Source organism: Hippoglossus stenolepis, chromosome 10 (genome assembly GCF_022539355.2).
Source record: "Hippoglossus stenolepis isolate QCI-W04-F060 chromosome 10, HSTE1.2, whole genome shotgun sequence".
Lineage (NCBI taxonomy): Eukaryota > Metazoa > Chordata > Actinopteri > Pleuronectiformes > Pleuronectidae > Hippoglossus > Hippoglossus stenolepis.
In genome coordinates, this window is record NC_061492.1 from 4,430,984 (window position 1) to 4,443,167 (window position 12,184).

At 41.6% G+C, this 12,184-nt stretch overlaps 1 protein-coding gene across 7 annotated transcripts; it reads right to left on the reverse strand.

Annotated features, from left to right (window-relative positions):
- Positions 1–74: 74 nt before the first annotated feature.
- rbm25a (RNA binding motif protein 25a) lies at positions 75–10,197 on the reverse strand. Of its 7 annotated transcripts, none has more exons than XM_035167920.2 (18): positions 10,005–10,197; positions 9,554–9,678; positions 9,089–9,138; positions 8,767–8,934; positions 8,443–8,500; positions 8,002–8,162; positions 7,708–7,899; positions 7,510–7,593; positions 3,685–3,953; positions 3,148–3,259; positions 2,959–3,054; positions 2,753–2,826; positions 2,516–2,666; positions 1,987–2,407; positions 1,581–1,885; positions 1,354–1,452; positions 674–721; positions 75–564 (listed from the first exon to the last, which is right to left on the reverse strand). In XM_035167920.2, the coding sequence occupies exons 2-18, from the start codon at positions 9,657–9,659 to the stop codon at positions 472–474; spliced, it is 2,487 nt and encodes an 828-aa protein (XP_035023811.1). In that variant the 5' UTR covers positions 9,660–9,678; positions 10,005–10,197; the 3' UTR covers positions 75–471. The 7 variants fall into 7 exon arrangements, with proteins under 7 accessions (XP_035023811.1, XP_035023807.1, XP_035023806.1 ...); XM_035167916.2 differs by having other exon boundaries at positions 7,510–7,590; positions 9,050–9,138; XM_035167915.2 differs by having other exon boundaries at positions 9,050–9,138.
- Between the last annotated feature and the right edge of the window lie 1,987 nt (positions 10,198–12,184).

Here is a 12,184-nt window from a genome sequence, read left to right on the forward strand (position 1 = left end):
CAAGCATTATGGTTTTTAAATCCAGGCAAATTAGGTGAAAAAAGGTTGTTAAGATACCTAAAGAAAACCAGACATTTTGTTTAAAAAAAAAAAGCATATTTATTAGTTCACACAACGGAGCAGTGCCTCAACATGACGACAATAAATCAAAGCTGAATGTGTCCAAATTATTGCAGAACAGACGGGTGACATGAAACTGTTTTCTGCCTCAACGAAGGGGGAAATATAAAACCTAGGTTTTATCATGCAGAGTGTTGGTGCAAATTCTGTCTGTTTGCAGCCCAGACTTTCCCCAAACACACACAGACGCGCGCACACACACACACACACACACACACACGCATACACACACGGCAGCAGCTCCTTGCTGAAGGAATGGTGGGGTGCATGGGCGCATGTTTACAGACTGGACCAGAAAACTGCAGGTGGCAGAGCTGTGAGCTGAGGAAGTCAGTCCGAGTGACCTGGTCTTTATTTCGCGAGTCCGATCTTCTTGGCTTCTGTTTCATAAATCAACAGCCTCCACATCTTTACTATGAAAACTTCTGCTTCTTCATCGAGAACCTAAACACAGAACAGATCATTAATATTCACTGCTCAAGAAATCTATGCAATGAATCCTTTTTGGGACATGGAGGCTTAGGTTTGGGATCCAGAACCAATTTGAACTTACCATAGCAACATCATCAAGAATACCCTGAGGGGTGCTGTGAGCCATCACCTGGGAAGAGAAGGAAAATCACGTTCGATTACAGTGAGCAACATGACCGACACGGCAACAACCAAACTTAAGAATCAGAAAAACTGGATATACAGAAAAATTATACATACTTTGTTCAAGGAGACATATTATGCATGAACTCAGGTTGATTTAATTTTAACTAGTGTAATTACTTGAAAGATTTTCATGCTCTAATGTTCAGAAAACACATCGCTCAGACTGTCCATTGCTGCAGCTCCTCTTTTCAGCCTCTATCTGGAACACTTGGTTTTAGCTCCTGTCTCTTGACGCCCCCCCCTCCTGATGAAGCCAAGCTGAACCCTGATGTATTTTATCAAACGTTTCCAGCACATGTAGTAAATGTCCGACTCCACTCTCACCTCACCTGGCTTTGTTAGGGGACGCGCCAAATTAGCCGCTAGGAGTTCACTATAAACATGATTTTACGCAACATCACTATGAACCGACTACTGACAAAGTGTTGTGGAAAAAAAAAAAATGAAAATGCATCACATGTCTCCTTTAAGTGACCAAAGTAAAATAAAAATTTGACTAGTCTGAAACTTGAAAGTAGTTTTCCTGATAAAGTTATTCAAGTTTTCAGTTCAGAGTTTCACAGAATCATCACCAACCTTTGAACAGACAAAATCAACGAGAGTGGCTTCCTCCTCGCCAATGTATTCAATAATCTTCTTATTAATCCATGGCTTAATGCGACGATCCATCAGAGTCTGCAGAGGAACAATCAAAACACCCAATGGTTTAACATTCAGTTATCACAGGTTAGAATATTTACTTACTTCACTCAACATTTAAGTTAATAAAACAGCCTGAAATCTAAAATGTCCGAGCTTATTACCGAGTCAACCATAGTCCAGTCCAGAGGGTAGGAGAACAGCTCAGGTCTGGCTGTGGGGATCTTCTCAATAAGGCTCTTTATGTGCTTGCGTTTCTCTTCTGTGTTGATGTTGCCTTTGGCCCCTGGTAATTCGGCCCCGTCCACCCCCAGACTCTTTTCGTCATCACCATAGTCCAGTGGAACCAGTTTCCTCTTGCGAGGCTGCTCGTCAGCCTCCTCCTCATCAAACTTGTTGAAAACACTTTCCACAGTTGCCAGTTTCTTTCGCTTTCCTACGTTGGGCTGGCTGGGACTGTTGGTGGCCCCTGGAAAAGAGAAACGGGAACAAGGTCAGTTTATTCTGGCACAAAGCGGTAAAGCTAAAGAAATAGATCCTCTTGTGTCCCACATTTGCTTCTGCACTCACCCAGCTTGAGACTGACATTGATCTTGGGCCGATGTTCCTCTGGAGGCTGGACCTCAGGCGAGTTCTCACCAGGAATGATAATTCCGCAGGGAGATTCGTTACCGGGCGTGTTAGGGGTCGCATTCCCACTGGCGGAGGACACTGAGGGAGCAGTACTGATTGGTCGCATTATGGGTTTGAGTTGCGGCTTGGCTTCTTGTGAGTCCTCTCCGTCGTGGTAGTCCTCCTCCTCCCCTTCCTCCACATCGTCGTCCGAATGCTGCGGAGGGGGTCGAGGCGGCGGCGGCGGCTCCACGGGCCTTCCTGACCCTCTCTTTTCCCGTTCACGGTCTCGGTCTCTATGAACCTTCTCCTGGATCACCTCCTCCTCAGGTTCCAGTTTCAGAGGGGGCTGTCGTCTGCGTTCTGCCTCTTCCTCCATCTACACAAAAACACATCACAAAAGACCGGACTTCAGTCTCTTGTATGGGTCAGGAACTCATGTGGGACTGTTGGTAGTTCAATGATTGGTGCAGTAAGTCAGACTCACCCTCTGCAGCTCAGCATCTGGGTCAGGGTGACCCTCAGCAAGAAGTCGCTGTCTGATCTCCTCATGCTCCTCCTTCTCCCTCTTCCGGTCTCGCTCGTCCAACTCTGACTCCTTTTCTCGGTCACGAAGTCGCTTCTGCAAAGCACTGCCTCTGAAAATGAGAATTACAACATGTAAAGTGACCTGTAGAGCAAAACAGAGTGCCCCACCCCCCTGTATGTGCAGATAGAGGGTTACCTGTAGTATTTTGGATCGTCTCTGTCGTCGTCGTAATCCTCAAGGAATTCTTTCAGTCTTTTGGCTTCTTTCATCTGATTTTAAACAAGTAGTATAAAAGCAAATATATAAATCGTGCACGTAACTCTCAGATATCTGATATTATAAACTGTGGAGATCTGAAAAACTATTTGCTAATATTTAAATCTGGTGTGTTATATATTTACGTTTACCATTTCCCGGCGCCTCTCGTCCTCCCTCTCCGTTTCTTTGCTGTAGTCACGAGATTTCTTCCTCTCACGGATCTCCCAGTTTTTAAGGCGCTTTAAGGAGGACAGAGAAAAATCATTCAACAAAGTCAGACATTCATTAAATTGATTCAAAAGGTCAAAATTAGAAGAGTTTTATCTCCATACTTCTTGGTAAGCTGCCTCCTTGTCTCGAAGCCTCCTCTCAAGTCTCCTCCGTTCGTACACGTCCTCCTCATCATCCTCTCTGTCTCGTTTTTTATCGTCTCTCGCCCTCTCTCTGTGAAAGACACATTATTGCAGTTTGACTGGTTGCAATATCATAAAATATGCATTCAAATGACAGGGAAAAATAGAAAGAATGACCACAAAATTTCCATTAATGCCTTTGTGTGGTGCAAAGCAGAACAGCGTTTTAGAACAGTGGTGAAGTTATATTATTTTAAATCGGAAACCAAATCAGAGCTGAGAACTACTGGATACAATCTGATTATCTGGCTACTGATATAAAACACTACTGCTGCCTGCGAAAGATGCATCATCCTTTAAAATATCAGAATCTGACTGTTGTGACTGTTTTTTAACTAAATATTTTGACTTGTAATCACAGCCCTTCTCACAGATGAGACAGAATGGTGTCATAGTGAGTCATGCTTGATGACAGCAGCTGAGCATCAAGTGTGTCATCGCTGGCCTCTCACTGACCTCGACCTGCTGCGGTCTTCACTGACGTCTCGACTCCTGTCCCTCTCCCTCTCCCGCTCTCGCTCCTTCGTCCTCTCCCGTTCGCGATCTCTCTCCCGCTCCCGATCTCTGTCTCTTTCCCGCTCCTTGTCCCTCTCTCTCTCCCTTTCCTTCTCTTTTTCACGGTCACGGCGCTCCCTCTCGCGCTCCCGCTCTTTGTCCCTCTCTCTCCTTTCCCTCTCGATCTCCAGTCGCTCCTTCTCTTTCTTTCCTTTTTCCTCCTCCAGTTTCTGCAGGAGCCCGACAGGAAGAAAGAGGAGAACGTGTCACTTGATTCAAAACAATAACAAGACCAGCATCCTTGAATACAAGTGAACAGCACATAATAATGAGAAGTAGTTTTAAACTCCCGGGGCCAGACATGCTCACATACTGCCATGACTCATTGCCTTGGAGAGGCTGGCTGCTGCGTGTGAGGAAGTCCTCTTAGCCCTGACGTTTCCTCCTGGAAGAGTAATCCACTGCTTGAGCAGGTTTAATGTAGATACTGATCAATTCAGGACATACGTGTGTAAAACCATACATTGCAGTTCATAAGTGAAAAGACACCAAAACAATTAAAGTAACTGTTGATACGACGGGTTGCAAATGGGGCGGAAGTTAAGACCTGGAAACTTTTCAGCACTTTTTAAACTTTGTTGTATTTTTGTTACATCAAAGTGTAATAGAAAGATCATAACTGGAAATGGCTCCAGAATTCAATATTGGCCTTTAACCCATAGACTAATACTGAATGATTTTCACATATGTAACAGGTCAACTTGTCCTCTGCAGTTACTATCTGTTCTATGGTGATCTAAGATTATGCTCTGATGTAACAAGAGGCTAGTCCAATAAAAATTCAGCTGTGGGCAAATACGTATGAGTCAAGCGCACATCCGCCCTTTTTCCAAATCAATGTGCACTCAAAGCGATGGATCTGACCTGGTGCAGGAGATACTGTACATTAAAATGCATAACTCTGACATGATGTAGTTATGTTATATCATCATATGCAGCATCACCATAGAAATAAGTGGTACTGACTACTTCATACTGTATTATGTATATAAATGTGCTGCATTAACACATTAAATTAATGCTCTTTGCAGTAAGCGTTATGTAATTCCTTAAGTTAAAGGATTTTAAATTTGAATTGCTGCTTCTCACACTTTAAACATGCTCATGATAATAAAGTACTTAAGTGTTAAGAAAGCTTTGAACCATTAGGTCAGGTTCACTAAGTAACTAAATTTAAACTTAAGATCACTTTTATATAGTGATTTGGTTTGGGCTTATCCCTTTATGTGCCAAGTGGATTGAAACCAGCCTTGGCTTAACACGGCAAATGGCCCAACTAAGTGAATTACATAACCAGCTCCCATGTGTTTTTTTTACCCGGTAATCAGAGATGCACGGAAGCAGTGACAGACTGCGGTGCAAGTGCTCCCCTGCAGCACTGTGGTTTGATGATATACAGCAGAGTAATTAAAAAAAGTTGTAGTTGTGATACTGCAGCTACCTTGAGCAACTCCTCTGGACCAAACTAGACTAGTAGACTATCTGGAACATTTCACAACACCTGAGAAATTCTCTGCACCTGCTCAGACTCAGTCTGAATAAACTCTAAACCAAATGTCCACATTCTGACTAGCTGACAGAAAAATGATGGCGTGTTCTACAGACCGTTTCAGAGCTACTGGCGTGCAACTTACAGGTGATGAACTACGGTTTCAGCACTTCTCTGCCCCTACACATCCTACAGGCTACATGTGGGAGGGAAAAGCAGGTCAAGTGTAAAGACAGAACCATGATAAATGTCCACATGATACCGATGAGGCAGTTGATCTAATTACAGTTCAATCACACAAATGACATCTGGAAAAACTTCAGATCAGAAACTGTATTCCATTGTGCCACAAGGAAATTATTGAAGCAGTCTTACCTGCAGGTTGTCTTCTGGTGTCTCTTTGGCTTCTCCAACCCAATAAATAATGTAAGAAATCCTCAACAGAGTCAGACCCACAGTTCAAACAGTCGAACCAGCCAGTAGCTGGACTGGTTCACAATTTTCAGAGAACGCTGTTGGAAATGTGGGTCTGAATGCTGTCAAGTGATAAAAATAAAAAAAGAGGAAAGGATGAAAGAGGTCTGAACTCCCTGTTGTGCATGAGCTATGATCTACAGTGTAATTAGGCTACGGGGGCTGGAGTCAAATTAACAGGTTTTCATCCAGAGAAAGTATTTAACACAAATGGATAATCACATGAGCTTTTTGGTTTATTTTTCTGGCTCGTATTGTTTAGTGTTGCAAACTTACCTCTTGTTCAAATTTTCCCATTGTGAAAGAAATGGCTGATTTATTCACTAATCTTGTATTTAAGTAAATATATCAAGTTGAACACCAATTAGAAGTATCTGTCAAAATACCACCTGTGATAAGTTTATAGTGAAATACCATACATCATTACCTTGATATCTTCATACGCACATCTTTCCATTTCCATTATTGTCAGTGGTGTGTTGTTGTCTGCTCTCATGGTTTTTATGTTGCCCCTTTGGATTTATTATATTAATGTTGTTGGTTCACAGAAGACCAGATGACGTTTGTTTTATCCAGCAGCTATAAATGTTGATCCTAATACAATCCCCCTCTGTAGCAGTGTTTAAAAGTGGGATCATGTCCCGAGCTCAGAGGTAAAATCCGTGCCCATGTTCCATGAGTGCATTAATTTGTCTGACCCTGTGTAGGAGATAAAAGAAACATGCAGCTTTGTCCTTTCTATTCAAACTAATTCATTATTTTTTCCTTTTTCTCTAATTGTTAAACTAAGGGGTGGGAGTGGAGTTACCAAGAAGTCACAGAAGAGAAGAAAGAAGAAAATTTAAAGAAACTCAAGAGGAAGTAAACAAACACATGAAGACTTACCTAGTTAGTCTTCAGACCGCAGAGTGCTGTGGAGAGGCGCTCCCTACTTTAGGTAAACTACAGGCTGCAGTTCAAACTACTGCAGTGGTTAGGCTCATTCAGTCTGTGTGTGTTCTTTAAACACATCATTCACCATCTGAGGACCTGCAGGGGTTCACTGAGCTGCCCGCACTCACACGGATTTAATGGTGCTTTTATTCCAGCTTCTTCATTGAGTCAAATCCATTTTCGGTTTTGTAAATGCAAACACTTCCGAAATTTTAATAATGTAAGTGAATTAAGAGCCAGTTGCCCCTCTGCAAACCCTCCAGAAGGGAGCGCCCAGCATGAGTAAAGAATAAAGGAAGGCTCATACTTACATCCTATCCTCGCAACTTTTTCCAAAGCTGAGATTCTGAGATTCATCTTGCTCTAGTCATCAAATGAATTCTACCATATTGGTGGGGTTTAATCAATAGATTAGCTTAAGATGGAATTTAACATTGTATCCATGCACTCTGTGTGATGAATTTAGCTTATGCAGAGCTAAAGCGTTTAGTCTCAGATCAGTTTTTAAACACCAATAAGAACTCTTCTCCAAATTGAAAATATTACAAAAAATACTATAAAGCCACCTGAGCGACTGATGTACCTCAACACTTTAAACCTTAAGATCATATAAAATAATTGACAACATATTTTGACATCAACTATCATCTATTCCTTTAACGATTCAATTTCAATAACTAAATATAAAAGCAACTATCTCCATAAAAATAAATGTATATATACACATTGCATCTTCATTTTCATTTTCTGTTGAGGAATTTCTAATTAAACTGTGGATTTCTCCTCCAAATCCTACATTACAGATGAATAACAGCAGTTTGATACATTACCTTGTGTGTGTCCCGGAATTTGCTGATCTCTCTGGATATCAGATCTCTCTTGTCATCCTCCATCTCCATGGCATTGATATCCTCCTTACACAAAGAAGGGGGAAGACAGGAAACAAACACACTAAGTACCCAACAGTTCCTACAAATCACAGCACAAGAGAATGTTGCACCAGTCTTTGTGTTCATGTGCATCTCTACCTCCTCTTTCTTCTCTTTCCGCTTCTTGTTGCGAGGTTGACTGTCAGGATCCTGCGAGGGAGCGTTGAGTTCACTTGCATACTCTCGGATGAGGACGTCTATCGCCCCCTTCACAACCTGATCCCGCCGAAGGGTTTCTTCATCAAGAAGCTCCTCCTCGTCTTCGTCGTTCTTTGACCCAACACTGGCTCCCTTTATGTTAAATCCAGGAAAAAAAAAATGGGAGAATCAAACTTACAAACCCATTTGAACAAAAGTACCATTCATCCTTAACTCAACAGGTGAACTGCATACCCCATTGGAACTCCTCTTCTTAGCTTTCCACTCATCTAGCTGGGACTTGGTTTTGGCATCGACCTTGACCAACAGCTTCTTATCACCTAAGAGCAGCTCATGCAGAAGTCTGAGGGCTCGCAGCGTGGATTCAGGCTCCTTATACTCACAGAACCCAAAAGCTTCAAGGAGTTAAGGAGAACAACAGTTCCACAGATGTTAATGACAAAATATTTTACCTACGTACAACATAAAAACTGTTTTTGCATTTAATTAGATTTTATATATTTCAAAATGTGTTAACAGTTTTATATTCTCTACGTCTAGTCCTTTTTATCGTTGACAAAAAACACAAACATCTAAATTCATTCAATTGAATAAAAAGTCCAGTCTCAAAGATCTCCAGATTAACTGCATTTACATAAAGCAAATTTACTCTGAGAATGTTTTTTGTGTAGTTACCTTGAAGTTTCCCAGAGGCGCCTTGGACCCTTTTCCAGCTCAGGACAATACCACATTTCTATATAAAAAAGAGACGAGAAAAACTAAATCATTAAATCTAGCATTACAGATGCCAACCATCAATGATTAGTAAATCACAGATAAGAAAGTTGCAGAAAGGTTTCCCTGTTACAATAGCTCTAAGGTATGTCAGTGGTTACCTGAGATGAGAGATTAGGTTTGAATTCGTCACCTGTAGCTCTTTATTTTCCCAATTTCCCTAAAGCTGCCTGTTCTTTTTCATTTCAGTACATGCAGAATAAGCAGAGGGAGAGATCCACCCACCGCTAGAAGCTGTCTGACCAACATGTCCGATGCCTTTTCAGAGATGTTTCCTACAAACACAGTGGTGGTGGGGCCACTGCCATCGTCTATATCCTTCATTCTGAGGCCAGACTCCTTCTTCGGAAGCATCGGCTTCTGTGCTACAGCCACTGAGGTCGGGAGCAGAACCTGCAGAATAGAGATGCAATTTAGTGCCTTCAAACTTTCCCAAAAACAAATGGATGAGACTTGGTTAAAGTCTTAACGTGTATCAAGAGTATGGATTAAATGGATGACGCGTCACTTTGTATGCAGTAGGTAGGAAGACCTGTTTCCAACTCACTGTGGGGGCTTGGGCCACTAGACCCATATGTAGTGGGATCATGGGGGTACCTGCAAATAGAAACACTCAAATATTAAAGTATACAAATACACACAAAAACAGACAATAATATGAAGCTGTGTGAGATTTCCCCAAATGAATTCTGAGCCCTTGAGGAGTTTAATGTTTCATTCAGGTTTCATTTGCAGGGATTTCACTATATTTCTCTACTTCCAACTTGTTTCTGTCTTTACGGTTCTTTTAAAGATTTATTCTAACTGGTTTCTTGTTCCATGTGAGTCCAGCTGTCACAGAACAATGTCCCCCTGTCCTCTGCACCTTCACTGTCAAACAACTGGCCTGAGTTGTTGTAAACAGTGAATCCTGGCTCCTGCAAATGTCATCAAACCCAAAATGCCCAACGACTGTTTACATTGGAGAACCCCCAAGGACTCAGACTCCCGACCCCACGGCTGAGTTGTGTACCTGGGGGGACACCTGGGGCAAAGCCCGCATACTGTGGAGGAGGGAGCCTCGGGGGCAGCTGGGGGAGGCCGATCTGCTGGCGGTTGAGGGGAGGAGGGTACGACATCCTTCAGATGAACGGGTAACTGGAGAAGAAGAAGAAGAAGAAGAAGAGGGAGAGAGAGAGAGAAAGGATGATGAGCACAGGAGGAGCAGCAGCGCGACATCATCTCAGGGTGAAGCTAGGTCACGTGAAACTCAGCGCAGCGTTACAATATCAACAATCCGCCACGCAAACCCACTGATAAACCACAACACTACCAAGGTGGTGGGGGACCTGCACGAGACGTTACACACGCGCAGGGTTTTTTAACGTTAACTAGCCCGCTAGCTTCGGAGGGGAGCTAACGCTTCTCCGTGGCCTTGGCTCGCTCACGTTTAGCCGCAGCGGTCACACGCGGATGTTACTCACCCGCCCGTGGAGCGTCAAGGTAAAAAAAAAAGCAGACGTTGACAAAAGCAAGTGTCGTCCGGATAAAAGCCCATGAACCGGGGGGAACCGGGGGAGACACGCCGCTGGCGATTAGCGCGATAACAGTGACCGGCGCGGTTCAGCTGCAGCTAACACTAATAACTGGGACCTGCTGCGCGCAATGCACCCTGGGAGAGCGGAGCGGCCCAGTGGGCTGGTTTGTTGCCCTGAGTTCTGTCTCTCAGGCTAGAAAACAACTCCTTCAGCTCCTCTTTTCTGTTTGTTTTCTAATAAAACTGTTAATTCTGCACTGATTTATCTTGAACTCGGTTTATTGCATTGCATTAAGTTCAGGCACTGGTTCTGCATTACTCTGTAATTCCTATATATGCTTTTCTTTCATTTGCAATACACTTTATACTTGACACTTTTTTATTTCACTTCCATTGTTAGATTTAATACTATATTGCTGTATTCACTGAATTATATTCTATTATATATGGTTGATACTGTAATCTTGGAGCAAGATGGCACAAGAATTTCCTTCGGGATTAATTGAGTTTTATGTGACCTTATTTAAAGGTTTGTCGGTAAGATTTAGGTGAAAGGGATCTATTGGCAGAAATTGAATAGATAAAATAATCCTAGTGATGTTTTCACTTGTGTGTTTCATCTAAATTTTTCAAACTGTTGTTTTCTTTACACTAGAATGGGCCCTTTATATTAATCAGGAGCGGCTCCTCCCTACGGAGGTCAGCATGTTTTTTACAGTAGCCCAGACTGGACAAATTAAACACCGTTTGAGTTTTTATGACAACTGAAGTCTACTGCAGGTTCTCCTTCATCTCCTTTATTGGAAGAGGTGGGTGAGGTTTCAGCTGCAACATGCAACTTCACCACTAGATCCTACACACTGAACCTTTAAGGTGGTAAAATAACAACAACAATAATCATCATCCTCATAATGAACTTTATTTCTATAGCACTTATACAAACAAGGTCAAAAAGCGCTTTGCAAAATACACAGAACAAAACAAGGCAAAACAACATCTGTCAAAAAAAACACAACATGACCAAAATGTCAAACAGTTCTATTAAGTGATAGTTGAAATAAATCGACTAAATCTATAATAAAAGCTGCGATGGTCCTTTATTAATTTAAATAATGTACAATGTGTGGATTAGTAGATTTTGTCACACGTGTGTTCACCGGTCTGTGGGCGTGGTTTAATTCTGGGAGGTTTTACCAAACAGGCTCTAAAATCTTTTTACCCCCATTTTAATTCTCTGCAGTTTCCATCTTTAAACGCTTGGTGGCGCCAAATGTTTAACTTTGTCAGATGTCACATGTTAACATGTTGACAGGTTTACAGTTCAGGTTCTATGTGTATTACGATGTTTAAACATTTACATTTACATTTAATATTAGTTTAGGTTTTGTACATAAATAAACAATAAACTGTTGACATTTGTGTTTTAATTGTCTATATTTTAAACTAAACCATATTTTGTTACACAATAAGATGGATAGTCCTATGGTTTCAATCTTAGCCCATGCCGCTACAAAAGGCTCTGGTGAGAAGTTCTGAGATAAGATAAGACGTTATAAACAACTGTAGTAGTAGTAGTAATAACATTGCACGTTACATAATATGGCAGATGTAGGCTACTATAGTTGAGTGTTTCTATGCCACTATACCCCCTTAACGTATCTGATAAACAGCTTTACTTAGAGATTACATGAAAAACACAGGACACCATAAAACATAATAACTTGTGATGTTATAAATGACCCCGCAGTTTCTAAAGTAGCTTCATGAGGACCACATGAAACCGTCAAAAGATCATTATCAAGATTTATTGCTTTCACACTGCTGCCATTTCAATAATAAGTTACTGTGCGTGTTAAGATAACATGGACAACCCCACAAGCCCATTAAAAACTGTAATAAATGACCCAGTAGTGTACAGTTAACATTAGTTCTTAAGGTCCAGATCAATCAAAATAGGGGGGGGTTATAAAAAGTGTCACTGGGACATAAAATAAGTGTTATAAAAACATATACAGTAGTGTATGAGTAATAATAATCCAACATATGAAATTTACTTTTAGTTTTACTTTGAATGCTTCAACATTTCTGGGGGATGGATAGGTAGATACTTTATTAAACCCCAAGGGA